The sequence below is a fragment of the Salvelinus alpinus genome, chromosome 8, assembly GCF_045679555.1.
Source record: "Salvelinus alpinus chromosome 8, SLU_Salpinus.1, whole genome shotgun sequence".
NCBI classification, from domain to species: domain Eukaryota; kingdom Metazoa; phylum Chordata; class Actinopteri; order Salmoniformes; family Salmonidae; genus Salvelinus; species Salvelinus alpinus.
In genome coordinates, this window is record NC_092093.1 from 13,447,824 (window position 1) to 13,475,621 (window position 27,798).

The 27,798-nt window shown below is 45.2% G+C and overlaps 1 protein-coding gene across 4 annotated transcripts; it reads left to right on the forward strand.

Annotated features, from left to right (window-relative positions):
- Positions 1 to 27,062, forward strand: LOC139582562 (RNA-binding protein 25-like). Of its 4 annotated transcripts, none has more exons than XM_071412661.1 (17): positions 1 to 184; positions 3,661 to 3,736; positions 6,140 to 6,342; positions 7,299 to 7,356; positions 10,870 to 11,039; positions 11,528 to 11,716; positions 14,454 to 14,540; positions 18,389 to 18,666; positions 18,742 to 18,859; positions 21,070 to 21,159; positions 21,495 to 21,568; positions 21,813 to 21,963; positions 22,166 to 22,721; positions 25,039 to 25,355; positions 25,752 to 25,850; positions 25,949 to 25,996; positions 26,162 to 27,062. In XM_071412661.1, the coding sequence occupies exons 2-17, from the start codon at positions 3,661 to 3,663 to the stop codon at positions 26,252 to 26,254; spliced, it is 2,607 nt and encodes an 868-aa protein (XP_071268762.1). In that variant the 5' UTR covers positions 1 to 184; the 3' UTR covers positions 26,255 to 27,062. The 4 variants fall into 4 exon arrangements, with proteins under 4 accessions (XP_071268762.1, XP_071268760.1, XP_071268763.1 ...); XM_071412659.1 differs by having other exon boundaries at positions 21 to 184; positions 7,299 to 7,371; XM_071412662.1 differs by having other exon boundaries at positions 21 to 184; positions 11,531 to 11,716.
- Positions 27,063 to 27,798: the final 736 nt, after the last annotated feature.

A 27,798-nucleotide genomic window follows, 5' to 3' on the forward strand; every position in this document is an offset into this window, starting at 1 on the left:
AAAAATAGGCGGGGTTTATAACTTTGTGGCTGTGGTAACTAGTGACGACCCTCTGCTGCGTGAGCTGACTTTTTGCGGATTTGATCTATCGCAGTTAGCTAGCCATACCTCGATGCATCCTACCGGAGGTAGCTACACAGAAGTGAAGAGTCGCCCGTAATAATCGATAAACCGACGTTTTGGGGTACGTAAAATCTGATTCAGTAGCTACTTTTTCACCATATTGTCTGAGTTTTATCAACCTTAGGTAACGTTAGCTAGCTACCTCAAACATTGCGAATGGTTTCCCGGTAACGTTAGTTAGCCAGCGTATCCGCTAACTACAACAGCCGCAGCTAACCTTGTCAGGCTTGTTCTGTTGTGGAGGGCAAAACCTCATATTACTTGCCTAGCTAGCGATAATAATTAGGGTTGGTTGGCTATAGCTGACCCTAACGACAATATAACCAATGCCAACGTGAAGGTGATTTGTCTTTCATATGTAATTAGCCAGATAGCTAGCACCAGGCCTGGCTTTTCAACCACACACGACACGGTTGGAATTTTAGATATGAATAGTTGTCAGCTGACACATTACACAGCCAATAGTGCTTAGCGATTAGTGATATTTGAGTTCGGTTCGATTACAAAACAATATTCACTGGTTTAAAAAAATCATTAAACATTAAATGCATTACATTATGTCGGTTGAATGCTGTAGCAACACATATTAAAACAATCTAAGTTCCATGACGGTCCATTTCTGGTTCACTTAACTATAATTTATTAATATTACATTCGTTTTATTTGATGACTTTATTTAATTCCAAGCCATCTCATCGCTATAGAGCTTCTGTCTGACACAATCATTAGTAGTTATTCATAGTCAACAAGGCATAGTTTGCATTCAGCAGTCAAAACTATCAGTCACTTAGATCATGTATTTTCAGGTAGTGATGTCTTGACAAGCAACTTCTATCTCTCCTTCTCTGTGTCTGCCCCACACTAACCTAACATAGCAGGCGTAAAAGAAACAGACCGGACAAGTAGGTGCGCAATGGATTGTGGTCATTGTAGTTGATTACCACGTTTTCTGCGATAACTGAGTATTGGCCTGTTATATCAGTAGTAGGGAGTTGTAGTTTATCTCAATATATTGTGTAACGGTATCAAATCTGTAGGCTTAATCAAGGATCAATCTAGGCCTTCATGTGTATCAAATCTGTAGGCTTAATCAAGGATCAATCTAGGCCTTCATGTGTATCAAATCTGTAGGCTTAATCAAGGATCAATATAGGCCTTCATGTGTATCAAATCTGTAGGCTTAATCAAGGATCAATAAAGCCAAAATGTTCAGGATTTGTCATTACGTGATCACAATAGGCTGGTATATTGTTGGTTCCGTTTAGCCTATAGGTTATGCGTAAGAATGCAACTGCACTGAAATGAATAGCCAGATTCAATGCGTTTCCCCCCTCCTGAAAGTAAAACATTTGTTAATCTGTTAAGATGTTTTGTCTATGGATAGACCCATACTGCTTCTATCTTTTTGGTATTTTGTTATAGGCATAGGCGACCACTAATCTTCTCAATTCCGGAGCATTTAAAACAACCATATTTTCCAGGGATTAATGACACTTGCTTTATAGGTCTACCGGGGCGTGAACTCATGTTGAGCAAGACATTCAATTGGTTAGTGACTGCAGAAAGCCTTGCAGAGTTAATCATTGTTATAGCCTAGATGGCTTTATATACACCTTCCTAATATTGAGTTGCACCCCCCCTTTTGCCCTCAGAACAGCCTCATTTTGTCATGGCATGGACTCCACAAGGTGTGGAAAGCATTCCACAAGGATGCTGGCCCATGGTGACTCCAATGCTTCCCACAGTTGTGCCAATTTGGCTGGATGTCCTTTCGGTGGTGGACCATTCTTGATACACACAGGAAACTGTTGAGAGTGAAAAACCCAGCAGCGTTGCTGTTCTTGACACAAAGTGGTGTACCTACTACCATACCCTGTTCAAAGGCACTTAAATATTTAGTCTTGCCCATTCACCCTCTGAATGGCACACACACAATCCATGCCTCAAAGATGAAAGAGAGATTTTTAAGCCATCGCCTCCCCGTCATCTACACTGATTTGAAGTGGATCTAACAAGTGACATCAATAAGGGATCATAACTTTCACCTGGTTTCACCTGGTCAGTCTGTCATGGGCAGAGGGTCTTAATGTTTTGTATACTCAGTGTATAAGTGAACAAGGGGTAGCCTATGTGTTTTTTGCCCTTCTCTATAACAATTGTTAAATTCTCACATACCCCCCAATTCAAGCCATGTTTTTAACCATAACACATCAAACCCTCCACAGAAATTGATAGCATATAGCCTAAGGAGTGCATGGTGACAGTGATTGCATCTGTGAAACGGGTGAACCTGAATAGGGCTCCGATAAAGCCCTCGTGTCCATGTTGATTTCAGAAAGAGTCCTTCCTATACAGTATCTACACAGTAATGGTGGCAGGCTGCAAACCGTCCAGCCTAATCTATATTTTTAAAGAGGTGATAAGCCTATTTTAGCTAAATTGACAAATTCAATTGATTAGATTACTCTTCCAATTTAATCATATTTATAAAAGCATCGTATACATGTAGGTGTTCATGGTGAGATATTTCATAATAAACTGACTCGAAGGTGTTCATGGTGAGATATTTCATAATAAACTGATTCGTAGGTGTTCATGGTGAGATATTTCATAATAAACTGACTCGAAGGTGTTCATGGTGAGATATTTCATAATAAACTGACTCGAAGGTGTTCATGGTGAGATATTTCATAATAAACTGATTCGTAGGTGTTCATGGTGAGATATTTCATAATAAACTGACTCGAAGGTGTTCATGGTGAGATATTTCATAATAAACTGACTCGTAGGTGTTCATGGTGAGATATTTCATAATAAACTGACTCGAAGGTGTTCATGGTGAGATATTTCATAATAAACTGACTCGTAGGTGTTCATGGTGAGATATTTCATAATAAACTGACTCGTAGGTGTTCATGGTGAGATATTTCATAATAAACTGACTCGAAGGTGTTCATGGTGAGATATTTCATAATAAACTGACTCGAAGGTGTTCATGGTGAGATATTTCATAATAAACTGACTCGAAGGTGTTCATGGTGAGATATTTCATAATAAACTGACTCGTAGGTGTTCGTGGTGAGATATTTCATAATAAACTGACTCGAAGGTGTTCATGGTGAGATATTTCATAATAAACTGACTCGAAGGTGTTCGTGGTGAGATATTTCATAATAAACTGACTCGAAGGTGTTCGTGGTGAGATATTTCATAATAAACTGACGTGTGACGTATACATAAACACTATGTCTACATGACTTGTGCGTGACGTGAACGCGTTGACAGTTCAATGCCTTAGGGGGGGAAAAGTGTCTCCGTTGACAGTCCATGTTAATTCATGACGGTATCTTGTGGCGCTAGGAAGACATTAGGTGACTTGGTGAGAGGTATCAGTAACTTCATTAGGCCTGAAATCACTCGCTATACCAGTCATCCTGTTTGGACTGGAGAGTTGTTTACTGTTGTGTCCACTACTCTCTTATGACTGTTCTGTCTGTTTACTTTGGTCCAATGTTTTATGTGGGTGATTTCAACAAGATGTCGTTCCCTCATCTCAACCGACCCCTGTTGCCACCGGGAATCCCCCCTCCACAGTTCTCTGGTTTTCCTTCAGGTGAGTCGTCATAGACAGGTCCATAGGATAGGACCTCTGTCTATGTAAATTATACAGCTAGTTAGTCAATTGTGAACATGCCTTTGATTTGTTAAGGATATATAATACTCTGCAAACTTTGTATTGATAGAGAAACAATATAATGGATGAGTTTCCCACTAGTAATTACCAGTTGGAGAGCTGTTCAAATGGATTTTTCCCAGTCGTATGTGATAAACATATATACCGATGATATCTCTATCATTCTCTATGTCCCAGTATGGTGTCTGAGTGCACGGCCAGCGCCAGCGAAGCTATCTCCATTTTGAAGTAGTACATTTTCTTCTTCTACTACTTCTGAGTTGGCAAACAAACTGAAAGGTTGCCTACTGCCATTTAGAGTGTGTTGTTTGAACAGGTATAAAGCCAAGAATGGCAATTTACTGCCACCTACAGTTATGGAATGTTTGCTCACAAGTATACAGTGCCTTCAGAAAGTTTTCACACCCCTTGTCTTTTTCCACTTTTTGATGTTTTACAGCCTGAATTTAAAATGGATTAAATTGAGATTTGTCGCTGGCCTGCACACAATGGCCATAATGTCAAAGTGGAATTATGTATTGAGAAATGTTTACTAATTAATTAAATGAAAAGCTGAAATGTCTTAAGGCAATAAGTATTCAACCCCTTTGTTATGGCAAGCCTTAACAAGTTCAGGACTAAAAATGTGCTTAATAAGTCACATAATAAGTTGCATGGACTCACTCTGTGTGCAATAATAGTGTTTAACATGATTTTTGAATGACTACCTCATCTCTGTACCCAACACATACAATTGTCTGTAAGGTCCCTCAGTTGAGCAGTGCATTTCAAACACCGATTCAACCACAAAGACCAGGGAGGTTTTCTAATGCCTCGCAAAGAAGGGCACCTAAAAAAGCAGATATTGAATATCCCTTTGAGCATGGTGAAGTTATTAATTACAATTTAGATGGTGTATCAATACACCCAGTCGCTACAAAGATACAGGCGTCCTTCCTAACTCAGTTGCCGTAGCGGAAGGAAACCGCTCAAGGATTTCACCATGAGGCCAATGGTGACTTTAAAACGGAGGTTAATGGCTGGGATAGGATAACACTGAGGATGGATCAACAACATTGTAGTTACTCCACAATACTAACCTAATTGACAGAGTGAAAAGAAGGAAGGCTGTACAGAGGAAAATATATTCCAAAACATGCATCCTGTTTGCCACAAGGCACTTAAGTAATACTGCAAAAAATGTGGCAAGGCAGTTCACTTTTGTCCTGAATACAAAGTATTATGTTTGGGGCAAATCCAATACATCACATTACCGAGTACCACTTTCCATTTTTTCAAGCATAGTCATGGCTGCATCATGTTATGGGTATGCTTGTAATTGTTACGGAATGGGGATTTTTCAGGATAAAAATAAACAGAATGGAGTTAAGTATAGGCAAAATCTTAGAGGAAACCTGGTTCAGTCTGATTTCCAACAGACACTGGGAGATGAATTCACCGTTCAGCAGGACAATAACCTAAAACACAAGGCCAAATCTACACTGGAGTTGCTTACCAAGAAAACAGTGAATGATCCTGAGTGGCCGAGTTACAGTTTCGACTTAAATCTGCTTGAAAATCTATGGCAAGGCCTGAAAATGGTTGTCTACCAATGATCAACATCCAATTTGACAGAGCTTGAAGAATTTTGAAAATAATGATTGGCAAATGTTGCACAATCCAGGTGTGGAAAGCTCTTAGAGACTTACCCAGAAAGACTCACAGCTGTAATCGCAGCCAAAAGGTGATTGTAACATGTATTGACTCAGGGGGATTGTATTTTAGAATTGCATTTTTCATGAATTGTTTACAAATGTTAGAATTTTTCTTCCACTTTGACATTAGAGTTTTGTGTGTAGATCATGGACAAAAAAAACATGTCAAATCCATTTCAATCCAACTTTGTAACACAACAAAATGTGTAAAAGGTGAAGCTGTGAATACTTTCTGGAGGCACTGTAATTCATTGGCTGATGACCCGGATAGAATCATGTGATCCTTCCTTCACCCATAGGAAGTCCCACCCAGGTGACTACCTTAAAATGATGAAGCCCTTTGGTAATGTCCATGCCAAAACAGGTTTATCCATCCTATAGTTCTCTATCTAACTCTATGGTGGTAAATTCCCACTTCCCACTTGATTACGAATGCACCAATACTGTGACACTTCCTGTATTTTGAAAGTTATATATCTTGGAAACTTGATTGCTGACATGCAAAACATTTCAGGAGTGTATCAACAGTGGACTAAAGAAACAAATACCTACAGATCGTTTTTGATTTGAATTTTCCTTTAATCCAAATATATTTTGTATACATTAATCCCGGTTATCACTTTTCTAGGTACCCCAATGATACCAGTCCACATGGGCATCATGACCCAGAACCCCACAGTCCTGGTACCCACCTCCATGCCCGTGGTCAGTAAGCCCGCGGCCCCCAGGAAGGACGCTCCTCTGGACGAGAACAGCGGCCCCACCACCACAGTGTTTGTAGGAAACATCTCGGACAAGGCCTCGGACATGCTGATTCGAAAGTTGCTGGCGGTGAGGAAGTGGAACTTGCATGTAGTCATATTGGAAAGAGACAGCAACCTTTTATTTAGGCTATAGACGGTGACCATGTCCCAATAACCAAACTAGCGCACTACATACTAAAACTGCATACTATGTACTCCTCGTCATACTATTTATGACAATGTTTATTAAGAAGTATGCCACGGCCTTGGCATACTACCACAGCTAGAAAAATGAGCCAGATATTTCACCAGATGTATAAATGTGAAGCATCCGGTTGGTGTTTCCACTCACTACCAAATATGGTGATGAGGAAGCCCAGTGGGAAAAGATGGACCGAGATGGATTTTGTTCAACGTTCTGCACATTTTCTCATCGATGAAACATTTGATTTCCATACAGTTTTCTGTTTCCAAAAATAGAATCTGTAACAAGTTTTTTAAAAGTGCATTTAGTTTTATTTATACTTAAGTATTAAAAGTAAATGGAATTTCTCAAATGTACTTAAGTATCAAAAGTATAAATCAGTTTCTAATTTCTTATTTTAAGCAAACCAGACTGCACAATTTTCTTGTATTTTTTGTTGACAGATAGCCAGGGGCACACTCCAACACTCAGACATAATTTACAAACCAAGCCTTTGTGTTTAATGAGTCTGCCAGATCAGCCAGTAGGGATGACCAGGGGTGTTCTCTTGATAAGTGTGTGAATTGGACCATTTTCCTGTCAAAATGTAATGAGTACTTTCGGGTGTCATGGAAAATGTATGGAGTATAAAGTACATTACTTTACTACATTCCTAAAGAAAACAAAAGTAGGGGAAAATATTCATAGTAAAGTACAGATACTTTAAAGTACTACTTAAGTAGTTTTTTGGGGTATGTTTACTTGAGTACTTTACACCACTGCACCTGATCCTCTATGATAGAAATGTAAACCATCTTCTTTAGTGGGTCCATGTCATAAAGAAATGTTTCCCTCTTCAGAAATGTGGCCTGGTCCTAAGCTGGAAGCGAGTCCAAGGAGCCTCTGGAAAACTTCAAGGTAAAAACAGAACAGGTACAACATTTGTGAAGGGATGAGAGTCATCCTTGATCGGTCCGGTTTTGATTATGTCTTTATCCGTTTCAGTGCAGGAAATGACCTCTCAATGAATGCTATTGTGGCTGATATAATGAGGACCAGCTGCAGTAACTTTGTCGCCTCGGGGACCTTCTGTGTCAGGTCATGCTGGAACAAAAAGGAGCTGTCCAGTTGATTTGTCTCCTATAATTAGTGACCTGTACAATCTGACAAGATCAGCCTCAAGTCTAAAGAAGTCAAAGTACTTGCAGTATTTTGATGAGCATTGTATTTAGTGTAGTCCACTAAGCCAAGGAAATGAAGATCACCAAAGTGGTCTAACCTGGCTCTCATCTGAACATTGATATTGTCCAGTATGTTGTAGTAGATGCGCCCTCTACTCTGATCGGGTGTTTACTACGAGTTTCTGCCAGGCCCACTTCATTGCATTTATGCTCAAATCGCTCATAGAAACTATCAACATCTTGTCACTGCTGTTCCAGTTCTTTCTTTGTGTCGTTTCTATGGGTACCGCAGACACACATATCCATGACTTTGTTCTGCAGAACCCGGAACAGCGCGGCAGTTTTATTGAAAATTCCATCATAGGTCATGAGCAAAAAGCAAACATGATGGCAGTCTTTAAATGGGTTGCTACCTGTTAAATGTTGTTCAGCAAAGGCCTGTAATAGTTCCACATAGTTGTCCCCTGGGCCTGTTTGATGAGCTGGCACTCTTGTAGTTGTCCCCTGGGCCTGTTTGATGAGCTGACACTCTTGTAGTTGTCCCCTGGGCCTGTTTGATGAGCTGACACTCTTGTAGTTGTCCCCTGGGCCTGTTTGATGAGCTGGCACTCTTGTAGTTGTCCCCTGGGCCTGTTTGATGAGCTGACACTCTTGTCGTTGTCCCCTGGGCCTGTTTGATGAGCTGACACTCTTGTAGTTGTCCCCTGGGCCTGTTTGATGAGCTGGCACTCTTGTAGTTGTCCCCTGGGCCTGTTTGATGAGCTGACACTCTTGTCGTTGTCCCCTGGGCCTGTTTGATGAGCTGACACTTGTCGTTGTCCCCTGGGCCTGTTTGATGAGCTGGCACTCTTGTCGTTGTCCCCTGGGCCTGTTTGATGAGCTGACACTCTTGTCGTTGTCCCCTGGGCCTGTTTGATGAGCTGACACTTGTCGTTGTCCCCTGGGCCTGTTTGATGAGCTGACACTCTTGTCGTTGTCCCCTGGGCCTGTTTGATGAGCTGACACTCTTGTAGTTGTCCCCTGGGCCTGTTTGATGAGCTGACACTCTTGTAGTTGTCCCCTGGGCCTGTTTGATGAGCTGACACTCTTGTCGTTGTCCCCTGGGCCTGTTTGATGAGCTGACACTCTTGTCGTTGTCCCCTGGGCCTGTTTGATGAGCTGACACTCTTGTCGTTGTCACGAAATGCCAACTCCTGTTTACCTAGGTAGCATGCTGTAGCATTAATTAGCTAGGTCTTTCAAAATCTGGGTCTCTTTAACTTTGCATTGTGCATATTCATGTTCAATCAATGTCAGATCTATCCGTGAGCTGCCTAATGTCTTAAGAGCTATCTGGCTTTGGATGTGAGACGTAGATTTCTCATGCTTGTTGAGTGCTATAGGCAAATCGCAGTAACTCGCTCTGTTCTCCACCAGAAACACGCTGTCGCTGGTGGAGAACAGCAGGCATTGGAAACAGTAGAGTCGGCTGCTAGCTGTGCAGCCACAGAGCCGGTCTTTCTGTTGATACCACCCCCTGTCGCCTAGCAGTGCAGCCACAGAGCCAGTCTTTCTGTTGATACCACCCCCTGTCGCCTAGCAGTGCAGCCACAGAGCCAGTCTTTCTGTTGATACCACCCCCTGTCGCCTAGCAGTGCAGCCACAGAGCCAGTCTTTCTGTTGATACCACCCCCTGTCGCCTAGCAGTGCAGCCACAGAGACAGTCTTTCTGTTGATAACACCCCCTGTCGCCTAGCAGTGCAGCCACAGAGCCAGTCTTTCTGTTGATAACACCCCCTGTCGCCTAGCAGTGCAGCCACAGAGCCAGTCTTTCTGTTGATACCACCCCCTGTCGCCTAGCAGTGCAGCCACAGAGACAGTCTTTCTGTTGATAACACCCCCTGTCGCCTAGCAGTGCAGCCACAGAGCCAGTCTTTCTGTTGATACCACCCCCTGTCGCCTAGCAGTGCAGCCACAGAGCCAGTCTTTCTGTTGATACCACCCCCTGTCGCCTAGCAGTGCAGCCACAGAGACAGTCTTTCTGTTGATAACACCCCCTGTCGCCTAGCAGTGCAGCCACAGAGCCAGTCTTTCTGTTGATACCACCCCCTGTCGCCTAGCAGTGCAGCCACAGAGCCAGTCTTTCTGTTGATACCACCCCCTGTCGCCTAGCAGTGCAGCCACAGAGCCAGTCTTTCTGTTGATACCACCCCCTGTCGCCTAGCAGTGCAGCCACAGAGCCAGTCTTTCTGTTGATAACACCCCCTGTCGCCTAGCAGTGCAGCCACAGAGCCAGTCTTTCTGTTGATACCACCCCCTGTCGCCTAGCAGTGCAGCCACAGAGCCAGTCTTTCTGTTGATACCACCCCCTGTCGCCTAGCAGTGCAGCCACAGAGCCAGTCTTTCTGTTGATAACACCCCCTGTCGCCTAGCAGTGCAGCCACAGAGCCAGTCTTTCTGTTGATACCACCCCCTGTCGCCTAGCAGTGCAGCCACAGAGCCAGTCTTTCTGTTGATACCACCCCCTGTCGCCTAGCAGTGCAGCCACAGAGCCAGTCTTTCTGTTGATAACACCCCCTGTCGCCTAGCAGTGCAGCCACAGAGCCAGTCTTTCTGTTGATACCACTCGTGTTATTTTCTGTCCCTTCCTTTTGATGTAGGTCCCTCAGCTCAGGTGTTCGTCTTCCATCCCTTGTCACCCCGTTTCGCTAGAAAATCCAACTTTGATAACTGTTTCAGTTGCAATACGTTAGCTGTCCTGATCAGCTTATTTTAGCTAGCAGTAAAACAAACGTAACCGCCAAAAGGCGGCAGTTGACATGTGACGTCCACAGGCAGGAGCGAGCCCTGCCTATCCCATTACTTTTTTCACACCAATGCACATTTATTATTTGAGTGCAATGAAAATGAATGGGACATACTGACACATGAAAAGCAGCAAAGCTCTCGGCCTGCCTTTCAGTGTGTATGGTAGAAACATGCATGCACAAGTCCTGTCAATGCCTTGCATTGAGTTTCAAGGGTGGGGGAAAGGCACACAGCAAGGCTGCCAATTTGGGAAGTAAGTACTAGTTCAGAAATCAATTTTATCATGCAGAAAAGATGACCAAATTATTGACAATTTATATTTGTTTTTCATTAGTTATTTTTTCATTTTTACAGGGTAGGCCTTGCCTACTACACTGGCGTCACTGATTCCTGGTGGTGAATCTGCGCTGGTGTGTGATAAACACTGTGCCATCCCTCCTCCTGTCTCCTCTATTCTCTCCAGCTTTTGGATTCTGTGAGTACAAGGAACCAGAGTCGACGCTGCGGGCCCTGCGACTGCTCCACGAGCTGCAGATCGGGGAGAAGAAGCTGCTGGTGAAGGTGGACGCCAAGACCAAGGCCCAGCTGGACGAGTGGAAGGGCAAGAAGAAGAGTAGCACCAACGGCAACGGGGTGGGGACACGCTGGAATCAGAATCACCTTTACACGCCAAGTACATTTACATAGAACTGGAATTAGATTTGGTGGAATGGTGCTGCCACAGGAAACAGAATCGACAGATCAAATATATCGACCATCAAAATAGAATGGATAGAACGGGCTTCCCCATTCATTCTATTTCTATGTTATCAACAACGAATTAACACATGCAGAGGGGAGAGGGGAATGTTGCTTGCAATCTGAATGACAGTGTAATGTAGTGGAGGCTAAGATGGACCAAGCACTAGGAAGCAGGGCTGCCTAAACGAATGGGCAACTCTGTGCCGAAAGGCCTGGAACAAAACAGCCCCTTATAATTCAATTTCAACTAGTTAGACTGAGTTGACTTATAATACTTATTATAATACTAACCTGCCTGCCACCTCTCTCTCCCTCTTTCTCTCTCTTTGCGTTCTCTTTCTTTCTCCCTTCTCCTCCATCTCTCTCTGTGTTTGTGATAGAAGGCGGAAGCAGAGGATGGAAAAGAGGAGGAAGAGGAGGAGGTGATCGACAAGGACACCCAGATGCGGGACCAGATCGTCAAGGGCACCATCGACGGTCTGATCCGAGAGTACGCCAGCGATCTCAAAGCTCCCTTGAATGATGATGAATCTCAGCAACGCAGGAAAAGGAAAGAGAAAAAAGAGGAGGTACGTGGAGATCCTTTCTCTGTTATCATTCTGGGGGGGATCCTTTCTCTGTTATCACTCTGGGGGGGATCCTTTCTCTGTTATCACTCTGGGGGGGATCCTTTCTCTGTTATCACTCTGGGGGGGATCCTTTCTCTGTTATCACTCTGGGGGAGATCCTTTCTCTGTTATCACTCTGGGGGGGATCCTTTCTCTGTTATCACTCTGGGGGGATCCTTTCTCTGTTATCACTCTGGGGGGGATCCTTTCTCTGGGGGAGATCCTTTCTCTGTTATCACTCTGGGGGAGATCCTTTCTCTGTTATCACTCTGGGGGAGATCCTTTCTCTGTTATCACTCTGGGGGAGATCCTTTCTCTGTTATCACTCTGGGGGAGATCCTTTCTCTGTTATCACTCTGGGGGAGATCCTTTCTCTGTTATCACTCTGGGGGAGATCCTTTCTCTGTTATCACTCTGGGGGAGATCCTTTCTCTGTTATCACTCTGGGGGAGATCCTTTCTCTGTTATCACTCTGGGGGAGATCCTTTCTCTGTTATCACTCTGGGGGAGATCCTTTCTCTGTTATCACTCTGGGGGAGATCCTTTCTCTGTTATCACTCTGGGGGGATCCTTTCTCTGTTATCACTCTGGGGGGATCCTTTCTCTGTTATCACTCTGGGGGGGATCCTTTCTCTGTTATCACTCTGGGGGGGGATCCTTTCTCTGTTATCACTCTGGGGAGGTCCTTTCTCTGTTATCACTCTGGGGGGATCCTTTCTCTGTTATCACTCTGGGGGGATCCTTTCTCTGTTATCACTCTGGGGAGATCTTTTCTCTGTTATCACTCTGGGGGGGATCCTTTCTCTGTTATCACTCTGGGGGGGATCCTTTCTCTGTTATCACTCTGGGGGGATCCTTTCTCTGTTATCACTCTGGGGGGATCCTTTCTCTGTTATCGCTCTGGGGGGATCCTTTCTTTGTTATCGCTCTGGGGGGATCCTTTCTCTGTTATCACTCTGGGGGGATCCTTTCTCTGTTATCACTCTGGGGGGATCCTTTCTTTGTTATCGCTCTGGGGAGATCCTTTCTCTGTTATCGCTCTGGGGAGATCCTTTCTCTGTTATCGCTCTGGGGAGATCCTTTCTCTGTTATCGCTCTGGGGAGATCCTTTCTCTGTTATCGCTCTGGGGAGATCCTTTCTCTGTTATCACTCTGGGGAGATCCTTTCTCTGTTATCACTCTGGGGGAGATCCTTTCTCTGTTATCACTCTGGGGGGATCCTTTCTCTGTTATCACTCTGGGGGGGATCCTTTCTCTGTTATCACTCTGGGGGGGATCCTTTCTCTGTTATCACTCTGGGGGGGATCCTTTCTCTGTTATCACTCTGGGGGGGGATCCTTTCTCTGTTATCACTCTGGGGGGGATCCTTTCTCTGTTATCACTCTGGGGAGGTCCTTTCTCTGTTATCACTCTGGGGGGGATCCTTTCTCTGTTATCACTCTGGGGGGATCCTTTCTCTGTTATCACTCTGGGGAGATCTTTTCTCTGTTATCACTCTGGGGGAGATCTTTTCTCTGTTATCACTCTGGGGGGGATCCTTTCTCTGTTATCACTCTGGGGGGATCCTTTCTCTGTTATCGCTCTGGGGGGATCCTTTCTCTGTTATCGCTCTGGGGAGATCCTTTCTCTGTTATCGCTCTGGGGAGATCCTTTCTCTGTTATCGCTCTGGGGGGGGATCCTTTCTCTGTTATCGCTCTGGGGGGGATCCTTTCTCTGTTATCACTCTGGGGGGGATCCTTTCTCTGTAACCTGATATGCATTGGTTGGGGTTGTGATATTTTATTTGGGCACATTATACATTTACTGATACACAAAGCTCTGGACAGGGCTGAAGTCTAGTCCTGGACTTAAAAGCTATTTCAATGTAGATTCTCATGCATGCTTTTTAGACCAAGAATAAGCTTAATCTGTGTCTGGGAAACTGGCCCACAGCTCTAGATGTTTCTTCAGGTTGTGTGATCTGTGTAAATGGCAACACTACCTTAACAGGCTGTGGGCCTGTTGGCGCACCCACACTGCTCGCGCGCGCCAACAAGCATCTGCGTTGCCAGGCGCTAAAATAGAAGTCAGTTCTATTTGTGATGCAGCTTGCGCTGCAAGTCCTGCCTTTCCCATCTCCTCATTGGTTATACCCGCGTGGGTGTCATTGGTGGTAATGCACCTAATTTATGAAAGTTGCCAATCGCAATATAAAGTCAAGAGAAGAAAAGGCCTAGAAGGAGGAGAGATGACTAGAAACGATTCGGTTGACAGTTTTATCTGTGGATTAAAACTGTCAACCGAATCGTTTCTAGTCATTTCTCCTCCTTCTAGGCCTTTTCTTCTCTTGACTTTATATTGTGATTGGCAGTAGAGGACCTTGTGCATTTTAGGTAAAATAACAACTTAATGTTTATATCCCAGGACAAATTAGTTAGCAACAGCAAGCTAGCTAAATAGGACAAATTAGCCAGCAAGTGCAAGCTAGCTAGCTAAATTGCCATAAATGTTTAATGCTTTTCGACCTGTCCCCAAATGAATGTAATTGGTTGTTTTGATATTTTAACCTGCGTGTCGTGATCGCGTTTGGTGTGGGGGGACAAAATACATTTATGCACGATGGAGCACGCGCGCAGCCGGTTTGGGTTCCGTGTAAGAAATGGTTGACAGCATGACCCTGAACAATGTCCCATCTGCCTGCATCCCATTGTCCCTTAGGAGGATATCAACGCAATTGACGGGTTGGAGGATGACAAGAGAGACCTGATTTCCAGAGAGATCAGTAAATTCCGTGACACCCACAAGGTACAGTACCGTATTCATCTCTCTCACTCACATTGCAGGTTTCGGAAAAGAAGCTGCACATGCTAGTAGTACACTCCTTTTAGTTTTCACACTTACTGCTAGTGTACACTTGCACAAAGACCCTTTCATGATTGTTCTCTAAATATAGGATGGGAGAATAGTAACGTTTTTATACCAAAATATTGCGTACATTGCTCTAAAATCTGATTTAATTGGCAATGTCAGAAATTTCGAAATATCTGGATTTTTACCATGTCATTTCAATGTTATCTACAGTCTGTTCCAACACGAATAGTTGTCCGATTTCTAGTATTGTCACCGTTTTCAAACCTAATTTGACTCGTGTGATGGCGGGACACTTATTTGTGTATATTAGGGTATTTAGGTGTGACAGTATAGATGGTTAGATCCATAAGTCATTCATCACACACAAACAAAATGCATGGCGACAATGTAAAGTTACCTTAAAGCTAATCTATTCATTAAACCCAACCATTATGATAGACATCATATGGTGACTAAAGCAAGATGAATCTCAGAGCTTTGGAAAAAGTTGTCGAGGATAGGATGTAAGTATGAGCTTTCCTTTATTTTGTACATATACTGGACGCCCCCCTCTCGAAGACTCGCATAGGGGCAACTGCACAGGCACTCTGGCATACGTTGGTGACTGGAACCTTAGGAGAACCTCTAAACAATACACAGCCAACCGTTTCCATTAGATACATGTCAACATGACATTGGTCTTGGTCCTATTTACCATATGGGGACAGAACCATGGTGATTTGGATTTCCAACATTTGATCATGTTATCCCCAAGCCGTAGAGGCCAGTGAACCTGTGTGAGTCCTCTGTAAATTGTTTATTCTACATAATGTGTGTGAAAGTCACTGAGACTCAATAACCACTGTTATAGCAGGGAGGGGGGGCGCCCCTCCACAGCACTCTGTGTTCTGAAGACCAGTTGGGTAAGTCCCAATCCACCCTGTCGATGAGTGTGTGTGTGTGTGTGTGTTAGGGCTTTTCTCTCTTTCTTATTTTTTTCTGTCCGTTACTTTAGCTCTTTCTCCCTTGTTTAACTTGTCTGTCTCCTTTTCCACCTGATTCCAACTGCCATTCACCCTCGTCATTTACATTGTTTTCAAAGTTCATTATTTACAGCAGTAGACTTGCAGTAAATGAGCTCCTAATACGCAATGAGATGTTGTCTCAAGTGTGAATGGTAAGGCCTATGGTTAATATATAAGAGGGGAGAGTAATGTACCTATGGCCTACATGCAGTTAAATAGTGACTCTATGCCCAAGCTGTCACCAGTAGAACACAGAGCAAGGTAAGTTGAAGTAGGAAGACAGACTAACCAATTAGATCCAGGAACAAGATTGATTGAGACTCATCTCCCTTCCAGCCATGCCCATAGTACCTGTGCTCTCTCTTCTCCCCCCACATCTCTCTTCTCCATCCCCTCCCCCACCTCTCTCTTCTCCCTCCGTCACCCCCACCTCTCTCTTCTCCCTCCGTCACCCCCACCTCTCTCTTCTCCCTCCGTCCACCCCCACCTCTCTCTTCTCCCTCCGTCACCCCCACCTCTCTCTTCTCCCTCCGTCACCCCCACCTCTCTCTTCTCCCTCTGTCATCCCCACCTCTCTCTTCTCCCCCCACCCCCACCTCTCTCTTCTCCCTCCGTCACCCCCACCTCTCTCTTCTCCCTCCGTCACCCCCACCTCTCTCTTCTCCCTCTGTCACCCCCACCTCTCTCTTCTCCCCCCACCCCCACCTCTCTCTTCTCCCTCCGTCACCCCCACCTCTCTCTTCTCCCTCTGTCACCCCCACCTCTCTCTTCTCCATCCCCTCACCCACCTCTCTCTTCTCACCCCCACCTCTCTCTTCTCACCCCCACCTCTCTCTTCTCACCCCCACCTCTCTCTTCTCCATCCCCTCCCCCACCTCTCTCTTCTCCCTCCGTCACCCCCACCTCTCTCTTCTCCCTCCGTCACCCCCACCTCTCTCTTCTCCCTCCGTCACCCCCACCTCTCTCTTCTCCCTCCGTCACCCCCACCTCTCTCTTCTCCCTCCGTCACCCCCACCTCTCTCTTCTCCCTCCGTCACCCCCACCTCTCTCTTCTCCCTCTGTCACCCCCACCTCTCTCTTCTCCCTCTGTCACCCCCACCTCTCTCTTCTCCATCCCCTCACCCACCTCTCTCTTCTCACCCCCACCTCTCTCTTCTCACCCCCACCTCTCTCTTCTCACCCCCACCTCTCTCTTCTCACCCCCACCTCTCTCTTCTCCCTCCGTCACCCCCACCTCTCTCTTCTCCCTCCGTCACCCCCACCTCTCTCTTCTCCCCCCACCTCTCTCTTCTCCCCCCACATCTCTCTTCTCCATCCCCTCACCCACCTCTCTCTTCTCCCTCCCTCCGTCACCCCCACCTCTCTCTTCTCCCTCCCTCCGTCCACCCCCACCTCTCTCTTCTGCCTCCCTCCCTCCATCCCCGACCCCAAATCTCTCTCTTCTGCCTCCCTCCCTCCATCCCCGACCCCAAATCTCTCTCTTCTGCCTCCCTCCCTCCATCCCCGACCCCAAATCTCTCTCTTCTGCCTATTGTTTTGGTCTTAAGCTGCACTAGACCCATGGCTCTGTAGTTCTGGTCAGGACAACCATCTGTTGTTCATTATGGACCAATGGACTGCTTTTATGTCAAGAGCAGACAGCTATCGGAATCCTGTGGTCTCAACCCGACACATACATGACAAACACAATGCATTCAGAATGTGTGGCTTATAATTGTAGCTGTAAATCAGTTCAGAGTACATGGGGAGCCATGGGTGTAGCTGCTAGGAGGGAAAGATGTCTCTGAGTGTGTCTGGGAAAGTGAGTCACGGGAGAACTACCGAAGACTGAAGCAGGGGTAAGAGTCTCTACAATTTAATTTACCTGTATAAAAAATGTGATAATCCTACAGTATGTAAAAAGACGAACCAGGATTTTTCACAGCTTTGTTTTTAGCGATGTACCCCATTTGAAGTTAATGGTTGTTTTTTTGATGATTTGCTTGAGAAAGAAGTGAGAGAATCTCATGTTTCGTTTGTGGATCGTTTGACCTGTTTTCCTCCCAGGCCTAACTGGTATAGGCTTGTAGGGGCAGCGAAGAGCTGAAATCCGTAGTTCCACACCTGTAAGTCACCAACAACTAGTTTAACAAAAGGATTGACGCTTTTTCTTTCTGTTTCTCCTGTAATAAGGACACTTGACTTTGCGGAGAAAAAGCATTGTCTATCAAGCACAGCCTTTTTCTAGTTGTGAATGCCTGTGATGTTACACATGGCCAACAAGATGTCTTCTTTGACCTCAAAGTGGTTTCCAGTGTCTCTAGTTAGCTTGTAAGTCACCCTGCTTAACAATTATTGTACTATATTGATACTATCAGAGGTCTGCATCTGGCCCCAAGACAGATTTTTGATTTGGCCCACAAGGTAGTCTGGGGGAAATAAATAAAATAATTAACAAAGACAAAGAAGTGCTGGGTCTTGCGACAAGGGACAGCTTGTTTTCCCATAGAAATGCTGTGCCCTGCCATAGAGCGCCGGTTTTCCCATTAACTCTTAGCCCTGCCATACAGTACCTGTTGTGCCAAAACGTCACTATCTATCAACTACTTCATCCTTAGATAATAGGAATCCACGTTGTTACAGTAATCCCCTTTGCCCCCAGAGCCTGGAAGCCACTTCTAGATCCACTTCTGTGCATTTATAGAGACGTGTGAGCCAGCCTCACTGTGCTCCTGTTCTGTTGGCATGGCTGTAGTCCCGGAGCCTCCAACTTATCAACCTCCTCTGTTCTTTTTGCAGAAACTGGAGGAGGAGAAGGACAAGAAGGAGAAGGAGCGTGCAGAGTTTGAGCGTGAGCGACGGGAGAGGGACAAGGAGAGGGAGCGTGAGAGGGAGCGACGGGACCGCGAGCGGGAGAAGGAGCGAGAGAAGGAGCGTGAGAAGGAGAGGGAGAGGGAGCGCGAGAGAGAACGGGAAAGAAGTGACAGAGACAGAGATCGTGACCGCAACCGGACGAAAGAGAGAGAACGGGAGAGGGAGAGGAGCCGCGACAGGAGCAAAGACCGCAGCCACTCCAGGTGAGTGTTTTAATAAAGTCGTAAATCACCTTGTAAAGGAATGATTGGTATGTAACTAGGTTGGTGATGTTGCAGAGACAGAGAGGTGAGTCGCGACAAGGACAAGAAGCGTGACCAGGAGGATGAAGAGGAGGTCTATGAGAGGAGAAGGCTGGAGAGAAAGCTCAGAGACAAGGAGGCAGCCTACCAAGAAGTAGGTACACACACACACACACCTAGTAGTGCTTCAGGGATGCAAACTAGTGACCTACGTGATTTGTGTAGATCCGATGAGAATTTGGGGCGGGGGATGGAGAGTGGAAAGGCAGTTTGCACGTCCCCTGAACGATAAGGAAGAGGTAGGTGAGAGGCCTGACCACGGGGACAGGGGTGAGAAGGTGATGAAGGCAGTTTGCACGTCCCCTGAACGATAAGGAAGAGGTAGGTGAGAGGCCTGACCACGGGGACAGGGGTGAGAAGGTGATGAAGCGTACTTCATGAGCTGTATCCGGAAAACAACTGGCATTTGGAAAGTTAGAGGTGAGGGAGGAAGTATCTTGCTAGATGGATCGAATTCTCCGCTTGCTACCCAGGTAAATGTTGAGCAACATTAGCCAACTTAACTGATTAAATAATTTAGTTTATGGTGTGAAAATTACAGTAGCTTGCTAATAAAGTCAGACAGCTAACGTTAGCTAGCTAACGTTACAACATCAGATGAGCTAACATTAGTAACCTAACCAATTCGCTATAGTATTAACTGTTATACAACTCATTGCCGTTATAACATGTTAGTTGCTTACTGGATCCTGGCAATCTGTGTGAAATGTTAACTAGCTAACGAACTAACTACTATCTGTGAACTAATGTTTTCCCTAAACAGTATGTGGTTATTTTTCAGAATGAGAGAATTAGGTGAAAATGAGGCATTGCTTGTTAAACAAGTGGATTCAGGGATGAAGTGTAGCTGGGCCTGGTTTAAACTGGAGGCCACTATAGAGGTGAAAGGAACACCACACACTCCCTCTCACTTTTTCAGTCAGTGGATAAAGGAGTGGCTGCGGTCTTTGCTCCTGTCGCGGCTCCTCTCCCTCTCCCGTTCTCTCTCTTTCGTCCGGTTGCGGTCACGATCTCTGTCTCTGTCACTTCTTTCCCGTTCTCTCTCGCGCTCCCTCTCCTTCTCACGCTCCTTCTCCCGCTCGCGGTCCCGTCGCTCCCTCTCACGCTCCCTCTCCTTGTCCCTCTCCCGTCGCTCACGCTGAAACTCTGCACGCTCCTTCTCCTTCTTGTCCTTCTCCTCCTCCAGTTTCTGCAAAAAGAACAGAGGAGGTTGATAAGTTGGAGGCTCCGGGACTACAGCCATGCCAACAGAACAGGAGCACAGTGAGGCTGGCTCACACGTCTCTATAAATGCACAGAAGTGGATCTAGAAGTGGCTTCCAGGCTCTGGGGGCAAAGGGGATTACTGTAACAACGTGGATTCCTATATCCACTGACTTTTAAGGAATACCTAGGATAGGATAAAGTAATCCTTCTCACCCCCCCCCCCTTAAAAGATTTAGATGCACTATTGTAAAGTGGCTGTTCCACTGGATGTCATAAGGTGAATGCACCAATTTGTAAGTCGCTCTGGATAAGAGCGTCTGCTAAATGACTTAAATGTAAATGTAAATGTATAAAAAGGGGTATGCCAGGTGCACTCTCTGCCTGAAAGAGATCAATTATGCCAACAAAGGGTCTCATGCTCTGCTGGCACGTTGTAGAACAGATGTCCACAGGCAGAACATGTACAATGTAATAATGTGTAGCCCAAAGATATTGCTTTTGTTGTGTTGAACTTGACAGTGACACATGTGAGTAAGGGGGAGTAATTTAATTTTTTACTCAGTGAACGTTATTTTTGCACACAGCCTTGTGCACTTGATCGATGTCTACTATAGTGGCCACTATAATAGAGCAAAATAGAATGCCTGTTTCATTCTATTTCTACTTTAAGATGTTTTTTCCCCAAGTGCAATATTTAGATGTGTGTGGTCACAAGCGTTCTATTATAAAGGCTGTCATGGTAACTGTAGTGTATTGTTTTTTCTCAAGACTTGAGTGTCATTTGCAGGAAAGTCTAGACAACAAATAACATTGGATTGCTTTCTTTACATTTTTTAGCTGTGAGTTAGGTTCATATTAACCACTTTTTTATTTTACACACAGAGACTAATCATTTAGATCATATTCTTTGTTGTTTAATTAGTTAAAACCTGCATTTCCACCTAGCAGGGATTTATTGCATGTTTCAGTGCAACTGAAAAAGTGTCACCTGTTTGGGCCCTCAGCAGTTTGCATCCCTGGTGCTTTACAGTTGAGTGTGAGCATGATAGTGTGTGTTGGCTGTGAAATGTTGCTAAATGCCTCGTGTCTGTCTTGAAGCGCTTGAAGAACTGGGAGATCCGCGAGAGGAAGAAGGCTCGAGACTACTCCAAGGAGTCTGAGCGGGAGGAGGAGCGTAGGAGAGAGATGGTAGGAACAAACCCTGTTCTCACACAGCTCTCCTGGGTCGTGTTCTGTTGGGAGAAAACATTTTTGAAACGGGGGGAGGGGGGAGTACAACCTGAACTTGTCTAATAGGAACGCCAGTGTTCATTGTCCGTAGCGAAACGTTTTGTTACGCTGCGCCCTACTGAACAGGACTCAGGTTTACCACTGAGCCTGGCCTGATGGGTCCTACCATTGACATATTCATATGTACGTGTGGGTTTGAAAGTTAAAGCCTTTAATGTTTGGGCTACGGCGTTAAATCAAATAGACCAAAGTGTATCGGCTAATGGCGTCATCGGTTGTCTTGTCTTCTACAGACTAAAGAAGGCAAACGTCTGAAGGAGTTCCTGGAGGACTATGATGACGACAGGGATGACCCTAAGTTCTACAGGTGACCATAATGAAGTGACACAGTGGATGCTGGTCCCCTAGGTTTACATACTATAGAAAACAAATTTGAAAAGAGGAGATATAGTGGCGTTGATGGTGGATAAAGGCCTGAAACGTCGACATTATTACACGTTTTTCTATAGGACATTTAGGAAGAGAAATAAACAGCCCTACTTCCAACATTTTGAAGACATGAGTGCCAGGGACACGGTTATATAAGGTGTTGTTCCGTGTGCCGCCCCTAGGGGCAGCGCGCTGCAGAAGCGTCTGCGAGACCGGGAGAAGGAGACTGAGATGGACGAGCGCGACAGGAAGAGAGAGAAGGAGGAGCTGGAGGAGATCAGACAGAGGCTTTTGGCCGAGGGACACCCCGACCCCGAGGCCGAAATACGCAGGGTGAGGGAGAGAGAGTGTGTGTCTGACTGTGTGTATGCCTCAAGGTCATTTACTCCTAAGATCTCATTGTCTATATGTCTGTGTTGTAAACGGGCCTCTATTCATCTGGCAGTCATAAACATTAGGTGTGTGTCTGTGTGTATCCACATTCCTGACTGTGTATGCCCCTTGTCTCACTGCTTCTCTTCTCGGATTGGTCCAGATGGAGGAGGAGGCAGAGCGTCTGCGCCAGCCCCCGGTGAAGCTGGAGCCGGATCCCGAGGAGGAGCGGGTACACAAGGCCCCACGGGAGGACCGGGACCGCCGAGGAGACCGGGAGAGAGAGCGAGGAGACCGGGACAGAGAAAGAGAGAGAGAGCGAGGAGACCGGGACAGAGAAAGGGAGAGAGAGCGAGGAGACCGGGAGAGAGAGCGAGGAGACCGGGAGAGAGAAAGGGAGCGAGAGCGAGGAGAGAGAGACAGAGGGGATCACCATCCCCACCTCCACTCAGATGATGACGTGGAAGAGGGGGAGGAGTTTGAAGACGACGACCAATCAGGGTCCAAGCCCTGCCTGAAGCCCACACTGCGGCCAATCACGGCGGCCCCCTCTGTGTCGTCGGCCAGCGGGGGCGCCACCCCCAACACGCCCGGGGACGAGTCACCATGCGGTATCATCATCCCTCACGAGAACTCTCCCCCTCACGAGGCCACGCCCCCTTACGAGGCCTTGTCCCAGGAAGAGTACCGCCCCAAGATCGGCCTCAGTCTCAAACTGGGTGAGTTTTGTGTTCTGTGAGACTGGAGGGAGAAGCTAGTTCCAGAATCATCTGGATATATAACTATACACCTACTATATTGCTAACTAACTACCAGGATATGTATGATATCTGTTGTGTAGATCCAGTGAAGTGTCTCAATCCCTAATGAATAGGAAAGATGGGAACAAATCAGGAATAAGACTCTTTACCATTCATTTTAGATTGAGCCATCGAGCTAGTTTGTTTGACAAACTTTTCTCATTCAGAGAATCTCCCGATGCATTAGCTTAATTTAACTAATCTACCAACCAATCATCTCCCACAAAACCTTCTCCCTAACCCTCCCTCGAACGCTAGCACATCACAAGCACAGACCACGCCTCGTTGTCGTGAAATGATGACAGATACACGACATGGCCAAACGTACGTGGGCATCTGCTCATCGAACATCTCATTCCAAAATCATGGGCATTAATATGGAGTTGGTCCTCCATTTGCTCCTGTAACAGCCTCCACTCTTCTGGGAAGGCTTTCCACGAGCAGTTGGTACATTGTTGCGGGGACTTGCTTCCTTTCAGCCACAAAGGTATTAGTGAAGTCGGGCACTGATGTTGTGCGAATTAGTCCTGGCTCGCAGTCGGCGTTTCAAATCATCCCAAAGGTGTTAGATGGTGTTGAGGCCAGAGCTCTGTGCAGGGCAGTCAAGTTCACTCACAACAATCTCCACAAACCATTTCACTTTGTGAACGGAGGCATTGGCATGCTGAAACAGGAAAGGGCTTTCCGCAAACTGTTACCACAAAGTTTGAAGCACAGAATCGTCTAGAACCCTCAAACTCAACTTTAGACCTTGAAGTCAGTTCCACTGCATTTTTTTCATTGTTCCCATCTAATCAGGGACTGATTTAGACCTGGGACACAATTATCAGGTAGAACAGAAAACCAGCAGGCTCTGGACCTCGTAGGGTAAGAGTTGAGTACCCTTGGTATAGAATGTCATTGTATGCTGTAGCGTTAATATTTTCTTTCCCTGGAACTAAGAGGCCTGAACCATGAAAAACAGCTCCAGACCATTATTTCTGCTCCACTAAACTTTACAATTGGCAATATGCATTGGGGCAGGTAGTGTTCTCCTGGCATCCACCAAACCCAGATTCATCCGGCAGACTGCCAGATGCTGAAATGTGAATCGTCACTCCAGAGAACGCGTTTCCACTGCTTCAGAGTGCAATGGCGGCAAGCTTTACACCACTCCAGCCGACGCTTGGTATTGCACATTTTAGGGTTGTGTGCGACTGCTCTGACATGGAAACCCATTGCATGAAGCTCCCGGCGAACAGTTCTTGTGCTGACGTTGCTTCCAGAGGTAGTTTGGAACTCTGTAGTGAGTGTTGCAACCGAGGACAGATGATTTTTACACGCTGTGCGCTTCAGCACTCGGCGGTCCTGTTCTGTGAGCTTGTGTGGAAATTAGTTACTTCTGGTTTGTTCAGCCGTTCCAATTGGGAAAGACTAGGATTTTAGGATAAATGCTGAAAATAAGGTCTGAGGTTAACACAGGCTTAGGAGATCTGATACGTTTTGTTCTATGAGATAATATCAGTCCGTTAACATTAATTATCAACCCTGTGCTTTTTATTATTGTTACATAAAAGCTTCAAAATTCACGAAAAGTGACGTTAGCTAAGGAAGATTATGTCATAGAACAAAACGTATCGCATCTCCTCAGCCTGTGTTAACCTCTGACCTTATTTTGGGCTTTTATCAACAATAACAAAAACTACAAAAACATCATTCCCCCAATGAACCATGGCAGAGTTTAGTGCCTACAAAAAGACACTTACTATTGCTGTCTATATCAACTAAATGTAGCCGTCCTATTTCAGTCAAAAATGTGTTTTTCCTGTGTTTTACATTTCCACACTGAGATTAGAATAATACAGTGAAATTGTGAAAATGTTAATGCCATTTTAGTGTAAGAGCTATGAGAAAAGACCGCCTGAAATTTCAGCCTGTTTTGGTGAGATGGAGTTTTGGCCTGTCTGGTGACATCACCAGGTGGTAAATTAGTTAATTAACCAATGGGAAAGAGTTCCAAACCTCTGCCAATAATGGCTAGTTTAACTTTTTCTCCTCCCCACTCAGACAGTCCTAGCTAAATTCTTGCTTGAGAAATTGCTCTTTGCGAAGAAGCAATTATTATAATTGTTTTAACCATTTGAATTAAATCGCAGTAAGGTACTTAATTGTTACCCAGAAATGATATTGAGATAAACACGGCTGCATTTGACCTTTTTAAGCCTTTCTTCATGGAGTAAAATATCTTTCTCTACAGGAGCCCCTAACGTTACCAGCCCCAGCCAGCCCAATGTGGCCATCAAACGCAAGAAGCTCACTGTGGACAGTGTCTTCAACAAATTCGACGAGGAGGAGGCGGACGAGGCTCCCCGCAAGCGCAAGCTGGTGCCGCTGGACTACGGTGACGATGACAAAAACCTCCAGAGTATGGTGGATGGTGCATCGGGACTGGCGGCCATCAAGGGCGCCAACACTGAGGAGAAGCGCAAGCACATCAAGAGCCTGATCGAGAAGATCCCCACGGGCAAGACGGAGTTGTTCTCTTACCCGCTGGACTGGTCCGCCGTGGACTCGGTAAAGATCAAAGGGATTGGGATGAGGGATAGGATGTGGCGGTACCCTGGTTTCAAGGCTTGCTGCTCTCTTGCCAACTGATTCTATAAGGTGTTGGCAAGAGGGCCGAAATAGACAGGAAACCAGGCTAGAGTGGTGGGGCGACCAGGCTAGAGTGGTGGGGCGACCAGGCTAGAGTGGTGGGGCAACCAGAGGAGATATGGCAGAGTGGTGGAGAGACCAGAGAGGAAAAATGACACTGGTTGGTTTAATAAATCCAAGGGAATTGGTGATATAGCCTTTTTTTCTACTTTGACAAATCATAAACATTTTGATAATGTGTTTCCCTACAATACTGATAGACGTCTCTGGTGCAGTGACTAAAGAACTGTATGTCTGACTGTCTATCCTTCCCAGACTCTGATGGATCGACGCATACGCCCCTGGATCAATAAAAAGATAATTGAGTACATTGGAGAAGAGGAGGCTACGCTAGTGGATTTTGTCTGCTCAAAGGTGTGTAAGCTTGATTGTGATGCAATCTACTGGGGGAAGTGGGTGTTCTTGGTATAGGAGTTAATTCTGATTCATTCATTTTGACCTCTTATCCCCAGGTGATGGCTCATGGTACACCACAGGGTATCTTGGATGATGTTGCCATGGTGAGTATCCCAAACAAAGATACTGCAAACATTCTCAAAATAGTCTCGGTTCAGCTTAAGCTTATTGTTAAAACTACATTTGATCATTTTTGATTCCCTAAAACAGAGCCTTTTAAAACGTACTAATTCATTGATCCAACTGAAATGCTGTATCTTTACACCAAGGTTCTGGATGAAGAAGCAGAAGTCTTCATAGTCAAGATGTGGAGGTTGCTGATCTACGAAACAGAGGCCAAGAAGATTGGGCTGGTGAAATAAGAAACCCAAGAAAGCATAGAACGAACATCCAACTTTTTCTAATAGATTAATCCGACTTTAGTGTTGTTAGCCACCAAAAAATACTGCTTCTCCATTCGAGCAGCCTAAAATCAAAGAATGGGCTCATCCTAATACGCCAACAATGGCTTTCTACTACGGACAATATTGAGCTCCCGTTTTCTCATTATTCCAATAGACTGGTACATGTCTCTCTACTGCAGCTGCTGACTGTACAGCCTACATGTGTATGTGCTTGAATGACTTTGACTAAGTGCTTATTGAAGATGCATGCAAGCAACCACTTGGACAATGGCCTGACTAGTCTCTTGGCTTGAGTTGGCTGTCCCGAGGGTTGGGATGGAGCTGGCAGATAAGCAGTTAACGTTTGAAGAAGACAACATGGCTACCAAGCCGTGGGAAGGAGGTTCACTGAAAGGTATCTCACTGGTCTCAGTTTGTCTATAGTTTTGTGATATTAGTACTTAGAAACATCCACAACTTCTGTAACATCTCAAATGCTTAGTCATTGGCATCTGCTGAAACTTCTGTTTAAGTGGAGTAGGTTTGTTTTTGTATTACAAACAACTTTCTAAAAATGCTATTTGAGGATGATGGGCCAGATACTGAATGTTAGGTCTTCCTGACTTGTGATTGGCTGGTCTCATACTGTAACACCTGACAGAACACTGTATAGGAAAGGTTCATTTGGAAGACCAGCTGTAATGATTGTGATTTGTGAAAACATTGTCTCCATTTTGTTTTTTTTGTACCAGTGGAAATTTGTTTTGAATAAAGATGATTTTCTATAGTTCTGTGTACTTGGTTTTGTCAATAGTCAAGATGTCATCAGGTCTTGATCTGGCCCAGTGCATAAACCAATATTTAATGTTGGATTCTGGGTTAAACTTGGAACATTGCTATCCTAGAGACATGATGCATCTGAGTGATAGAGACTGGTTGTTACATCAGTAATACTATAGTATCTGAGGAGTGATAGAGACTGGTTGTTACATCAGTAATACTATAGTATCTGGGGGGTGATAGAGACTGGTTATCTGTAGGAGACAGATGGCTTTGGAATGTGCTGGGTGGACAGGAGGCAGTCACAGGAATACTATAGGTGATACCGGTGGAGAGCTTTGGATTAGACATCAAGGGGCTCGAGGTCAGATCACCATAAGGGAGAAGGAATGGTTTATTACTTTGTCTTCCTGTCAAACCATAAAATATGTAAGGATTGGAGTGTGTATATATATATACACTTGTGGTGGTGGAAACATGTTTTGTCTAATGCAGCTGTATTGATCCTCTGGGAAGAAAATCTTTCATAGGTTCTAATTTTCAGAGTAAAAACTATGGACACCAACAGTAAGGAAGACTGAATTTATTTGACCAGCTCTGGCAGTGTAGTATAAAGAACCACTGTGTGCCATGGAGACATGGTACAAGCACTTTAAACTAGGGGGCTTGTTAAATTTGATGCAATATAATGTGAATGTGATTCCCTATTCTACACAATCTGGATTAGTCTGGGTACCAGTCTT

What these genes read in the sequence shown, in the direction of transcription:
- LOC139582562 (XM_071412659.1), top strand. Translation starts at nt 3,661, where the DNA reads ATGTCGTTCCCTCATCTCAACCGACCCCTGTTGCCACCGGGAATCCCC. An exon ending in GTAGCACCAACGGCAACGGG is followed by an intron (nt 11,040 to 11,527) that starts GTGGGGACACGC and finishes TGTTTGTGATAG; the next exon opens with AAGGCGGAAGCAGAGGATGG. An exon ending in AAAGACCGCAGCCACTCCAG is followed by an intron (nt 18,667 to 18,741) that starts GTGAGTGTTTTA and finishes GTGATGTTGCAG; the next exon opens with AGACAGAGAGGTGAGTCGCG.